Source organism: Musca vetustissima, unplaced genomic scaffold, assembly GCF_032173495.1.
Source record: "Musca vetustissima isolate MV318-11 ecotype Yass unplaced genomic scaffold, APGP_CSIRO_Mvet_v1 utg15531, whole genome shotgun sequence".
Lineage (NCBI taxonomy): Eukaryota > Metazoa > Arthropoda > Insecta > Diptera > Muscidae > Musca > Musca vetustissima.
The window spans coordinates 131,880-138,115 of NW_026882214.1; the positions used below are offsets into that span (position 1 = coordinate 131,880).

The following is a 6,236-nucleotide window of genomic DNA, read 5'->3' on the forward strand; positions in this document are numbered from 1 at the left end:
AGAGTACACCCGCGCGCTGTATTAGAATAGCCAAAGAAATGCAAAACTCAGGAAACAATTTTCAGTTGTATTTGTTATGTTCTGCAGTACAGATAATGTTGTATAAATATATATTTTTTAAATATTTCTTATTTTTAATTTGAAAACGTAAAATAAAATAAAGTTTTTGAAACATTTTATTAAAGTTGAGAGAAACGTTAATTTAATGGAGAAAGCTTTTCAATATATTTTTCTTTAAATTTTTTTGAATGTTTTATACACGTCCTATAATCTTTTTGGACTAAAAGCTTCGTATAATTATGGTAACTATATCATAATTATATCAAAGCTTTATCTGAATCCTAAAAGCTTTATCTAAGTCATCCAATCTCTTACTTAACCAAATAGCTGAAAAGCTTTATAAATGACATTTTAATAATAAAAAGCTTCCTCCGAGCTTTCTTTCAATTTGATTGGAATAAAATCTGCATATAATTATGGAAATTGCATCTTAATTACCTCAAAGCTTTATCTTAATCCAAAAAGCTTTATGCAAGTCATCCAAACAGTTAGAATTTTTTATAAAATATATATAGATTTCTGAAAGGCTGTATCCACCCTAACCAAATAGCTATAAAGCTTTTTCCACGGCATTTTAATAATCAAAAGCTTTATCTGAGCTATTTAAATGGAAAAAGCTTTATCCACGTTATCCACATAGTCTGTAAATGTTATCCATTCAACTTGAAATTTCGGCAAACTTTATCATATAAACCCTAAAGCGATTCTGAAGTCTTTAGCCACCGAAACCAAATAGCTTTAAAGCTTTATCAATGGAATTTCAACAATCAAAAGCTTTATCTGAGCTATTAAAATGATGAAAAAAGCTTTATCCACGTTATCCATTCTACTTGAAATTTCGGCAAACTTTATCATAACAACCTTAAAGCTTTATCCACGTTATCTCATTTACCCACAGAGCTTTATCCACATTATCTAAATTGTATAAAATTATTATCCAAGTTATCCGAAACGTTATATGAACCACCTAAAATCGTAAAATCACTTAATAATTTATCCCCTTGCCCACAGAGCTTTATCCTCTTTATCCAAATGCTGTAAAATAATTATCTGAGTTCTCCAAGTAATGCAAAGTCTTTATCCGCGTTATTCAAAAATCGTATCCATATCTCAACTGTATAAAATTATTATCCAGCTAATCCAGGTGATCAGAAAATATTATCCGTGTTATCCAAACGACATTGAAACTTTATCCACATTATCCGAATAATCTAAAAACCTTATTCGTGTTATCTAAAAATTTCTAAAAAATTATCTACCCGATCTAGAAGCTTTATCTACATTATCCGAACTATAAAAATATTTATCCACTCTATCCAAATGATCCAAATTTTTTATCCACATTAATAAAATATTTATCCACTTTATCCAATTGGCCCAAAATGTTTATCCACATTATCCAAACACAAAAAAAATGATTATCCAGATGCTCTAAAGTCATTATCCGCATTATCCCAATGCTCTAAAATCATTATCCGAGTTATCCAAATGACCTAAAGCCGTTATCCGGTTTATCCATTGGATCTAAATTCATTATCCGCATTATCCAAACACCAAAAATGTTATCCATCTTATGCAAATCAGCCTAAATCATTATCCGCGTTATCCAGATGATGTAAAATCTTTATCCGCATTATCCAAATGCTGTGAAATCGTTATCCACTATATCCCAATGACCTAAAATCGTTATCCACTTTATCTAAATGACGCAAAAAAGTTTATCCGCATTATCCGAACACTTTAAAATGTTTATCCGAGTTATCTACATAATCTAAATTCGTTATCCACGTTATCCAGATGCTCTAAAATCATTATCCGCGTTATCTAAATGCTCGAAAAACTTTATGCTCGGTTTGCAAATGACCTAAACCCATTATCCGCATTATCCAAATGCCCAAAAATGCTTATCCGTGCTATCCAGATGTTCTAAAATCATTATCCACGTTATCCAGATGATCTTAATTTTTTATCCGCATTATCCAAATGCTGTAAAATCGTTATCCACTAAATCTAAATGACCTAAAATTCTTATCCGGCTTATCCAAATGGCTTAGAAGGTTTTTCCGCGTTATCCAAACACTTAAAAATTATTATCCGAGTTATCCACATGCTCTAAAATCGTTATCCGCATTATCCAAATGCAATGAAATCGTTATCCACTATATCCAAATGACCTAAACCCGTTATCCGTTTTATCCAAATGGTCTAAAATCTTTATCCGCATTATCCAAACACCTAAAAAAATTTTATCCGTATTATGTTCCGAGTTATCCACATGCTCTAAAATCGTTATCCACATTATCCAAATACAATAAAATCGTTATCCACTATATCCAAATGACCTAAACCCGTTATCCGGTTTATCCAAATGATCTCAAAACATTATCCGCGTTATCCAAATGCTCTAAAATCTTTATCCACGTTATCCAGATGCTCTAAAATATATATCCCCGTTATCCAAACGCTGTAAAGTCGTTATCTACAGTAACCGAAAAACCTAAAATTCTTATCCGGTTTATCCAAATTGTCTAAAAAGTTTATCCGCGTTATCCAAACACTTAAAAATATCTAAATGCAATGAAACCGTTATCCACTATATCCAAATGACCAAAAACCATTATTCGGTTTATCCAAATGGTCTAAATTTGTATCCGCATTATCCAAACACCTAAAAATGGTTATCCGTATTATCCAGATGATCTAAAAACATTATCCGCGTTATCCAAATGCTCTAAAATCTTTATCCGCGTTATCCAAACGCTGTAAAACCATTATCCACAATATTCAAATGATATAAAATTCTTATCCGGTTAATCGAAATGACCTAAAAAATTTATCCGCGTTATCCAAACACTTAAAAATTATTATCCGAGTTATCTATGATCTAATATCTTTATCCACTTTATCCAAACACCTAAAAATGGTTATCCGCGTTATCCAAACGCTGTGAAATTGTTATTCACTATATCTAAATGACCTAAAATTCTTATCCGGTTCACCCAAATTGCCTAAAAAGTTTATCCGCGTTATCCAAATACTTAAAAATTATTATCCGAGTTATCCATATGATCTAAAATCTTTATCTGCATTATCCACTATATCCAAATGACCTAATCCCGTTATCCGGTTTATCCAAATGGTCTAAAATCTTTATCCGCATTATCCAAACACTTAAAAATTGTTATCCGTATTATCCAGATGATCTAAAACCCTTATCCGCTTTATCCAAATGCTCTAAATCTTTATCCGCGTTATCCAAATGCTCGAAAATTTATGTCCGCATTATCCAAACGCTGTAAAATCGTTATCCACTATATCCAAATGACCTAAAATTCTTATCCGGTTCACCCAAATTGCCTAAACAGTTTATACGAGTTATCCAAACACTTAAAAATTATTATCCGAGTTATCCATATGATCTAAAATCTTTATCCACATTATCCAAATGCAATGAAACCGTTGTCCACTATATCCAAATTACCAAAAACCATTATCCGGTTTATCCAAATGGTCTGAAATTTGTATCCGCATTATCCAAACACTTAAAAATGGTTATCCGTGGATATCCGCCATATCCAAAATGCTCCAAACGATTATCCACGTTACTAAGGTGATATAAAATTATTATCCGCATTATCCCAATGCTGGAAAATCGTTATCCGCTATATCCAACCTAAAACCGTTATCCAATTTATTCTAAAGGCCATAAATTTGTATCCGCAGTATTTATACGCCTAAAATGATTATCTGTATTATCCAGATGACCTCAATATATTATCCGCATAATCAAATGCCCCAAAATCTTTATCCGCGTTGTCCAGATGATCTAAAATCTTTGTCCGGATTATCCAAATACTGCGAAATCGTTATCCACAATATCCAAATGACCAAAACCCATTATCCGGCTTATCCGAATGGCCCAAAAATTATTATCCGTTAATATAAAATCATTATCCCCATCATCCGAATACTTCAAAATGAATAAATAATATTTTTTTTCGCGGTAACCAATAACTTCGAAATTTATCCGCTTTCTCAAAGTGCTCTAAAATCATTATCCACTTTCTCTAAATACTCCCAAATCTTTATCCGAGTTATCCGTCTACTCAAAAAATGTTATCCGCGTTATCCAAACAACCCTAAGCATTTATCCGTGTTATCCAAAAGACCCAAAATCTTTATCGATGTTATCCAAAAGAGGTAAACATTTGTCCGGGTCATATAAATGGTCTAAGATATGTATTTAAATTATCTATGCAGCCTGAACGCTTTATCTGCGTAATTTAAATGTTCTAAAATTGTTATCCGTTTTATCCAAACTCCCTGAATTATGTATCCGTATTATCCAGATACTCTAGAATAACTATACGCGTTATCCAAATTCTCTAAATTATTATCCGCGTTATCCAGAACTGAAAATATGTTTTCGATTTATCCAATTATCTAAAATACCTACTTAAGTCATCCAGATATTTCAAAATATTTATCCGCTTTTAGAAAATAATATAATTTTTTTATCCGCATTATACAAGTGCGCCTGAATATTTATCCACGTTTCTCAAATGCCTTAGAAAAGTATCTATGCGATCTAGAGCACTTATCCGCATTATCCGAATTTATCCACATTAGCCTGATCATCAATTTTTGGTGATTGGGCCATTTATCCGCGTTACTAAAAATATTCCAACAGCTTTAAAAACCCTTATCCAAATGTCCATGAATCGATCTACCATTTTGTCCGTTTTATCCATTAATAAAAATTAAAGTTCTTCTTAATTTTTTCACAGATTTTTTATTAAGTTTAACTTAAATAAAAAAAATTCTATACACAATACTTCGATTCCTCATTCTTTATCCGTTAAAAATTACTCCATAGTTCTCCACATTCTCCCATTTAAACAATTGGATAACTGCATTCGGTGGCAATGCCACAGAAATTCTTGCCACGTGGTAAACGGAAATAGCCCTCCTCACCCCAGGCCTTATCCCAGCTGTTCTTCACGATCCAATAATCCTGGCCATTTTCACTGCCATAACCAACAACAAGCACCGAATGATTCACCTCACCCTTGTTACACTCCTCATCCGAGTAAATACCACGTTTGTACAGCAACAAAGATTCCAAACCATTGACGGAACAGGCCACTGGACCCAATGTGGCAATGACCTTTTTCATTGTTTCTTCATCTTTTTCATCGATTTTGGCAAAACCATTAATTTCGGCACCCTTCAGATTTGGTTTATATTTGCAGGTATCCTTCTTATCCAAATAGGGATAGCCATCCGATTTGGCTACACCCTTTTGATTGGTAATAAATTCGAAGGCATATTCTTGGAAGCCACCATCACAACCGGCTAAACCCATATCCTCTTTGCCACAATCGATGAGATTTTGTTCGGAGAGATTGATCAGCTTGCCGGTTTTGCGGAAGTAATGACCCTCAATGGCACCGGTGGTGGCGAAAGACCAACAGGAACCACATTCACCCTGGAATTTGACGGGGGTGACGCCACCCTTTTCACGCCAGTCAAAGGAATCGGGAAGTTTGCTAGCGGCTGGGGGTTCGGCACGTTGGCGATGTCTGCTGGCGGCGGCTCTGTAAAAGAAAAGGAAACAAGAATTAATGAGACGAAAACAGAAGGCTAAACTGTGGACTTACTCTCCCTTGGCGGATTTGCGATTACCGGTAAGCTTCTTCAGGAACTCAGTGGGGGTAAAATCCGAAAAGGCATTAATACCCGTCTCGAAGGTTGATTTACCGGCAGCAAACAACTTATTGTTGGCATCCACAAAGCTTTTACGACTCTTGAAGATTTCCTCATGCAAGGCTTTCTCAGCAGCCGTGGCATAGGTGCGGCCAGTTTGTTTCTAAGTAATACAAAGCAAGATTATATTTAAATATACCCTCGAGATTCCATGTGGATCCATGTTTCCATTTTTTTTACTTACAGCAAAATCGGCAAAATCCTTGACATTATTCAGTATGGGTACATTTTTAAGGGCCGATCCAATTGAACTCACTCCCCGATTAATGGCATTACTGAAAGCTCCGCTGCCTCTGTTGAAGGCACCGCTGCCAAAACTACCAGCACCGCCTCCAAGGCCTCCCAAACCGCCAAATTGGCCATAGGCCAAGGCAAAGCACAATGGCAAGATGAAGAAAATCAATTTCATT

At 34.5% G+C, this 6,236-nt stretch overlaps 1 protein-coding gene across 1 annotated transcript; it reads right to left on the reverse strand.

Annotated features, from left to right (window-relative positions):
- Positions 1–4,948: 4,948 nt before the first annotated feature.
- On the reverse strand, positions 4,949–6,236 carry LOC133328434 (procathepsin L). Its single transcript, XM_061537001.1, has 3 exons — positions 6,011–6,236; positions 5,721–5,929; positions 4,949–5,657 (listed from the first exon to the last, which is right to left on the reverse strand). Exons 1-3 carry the CDS (start codon positions 6,233–6,235, stop codon positions 4,955–4,957), a joined length of 1,137 nt encoding a protein of 378 aa, XP_061392985.1. The 5' UTR covers position 6,236; the 3' UTR covers positions 4,949–4,954.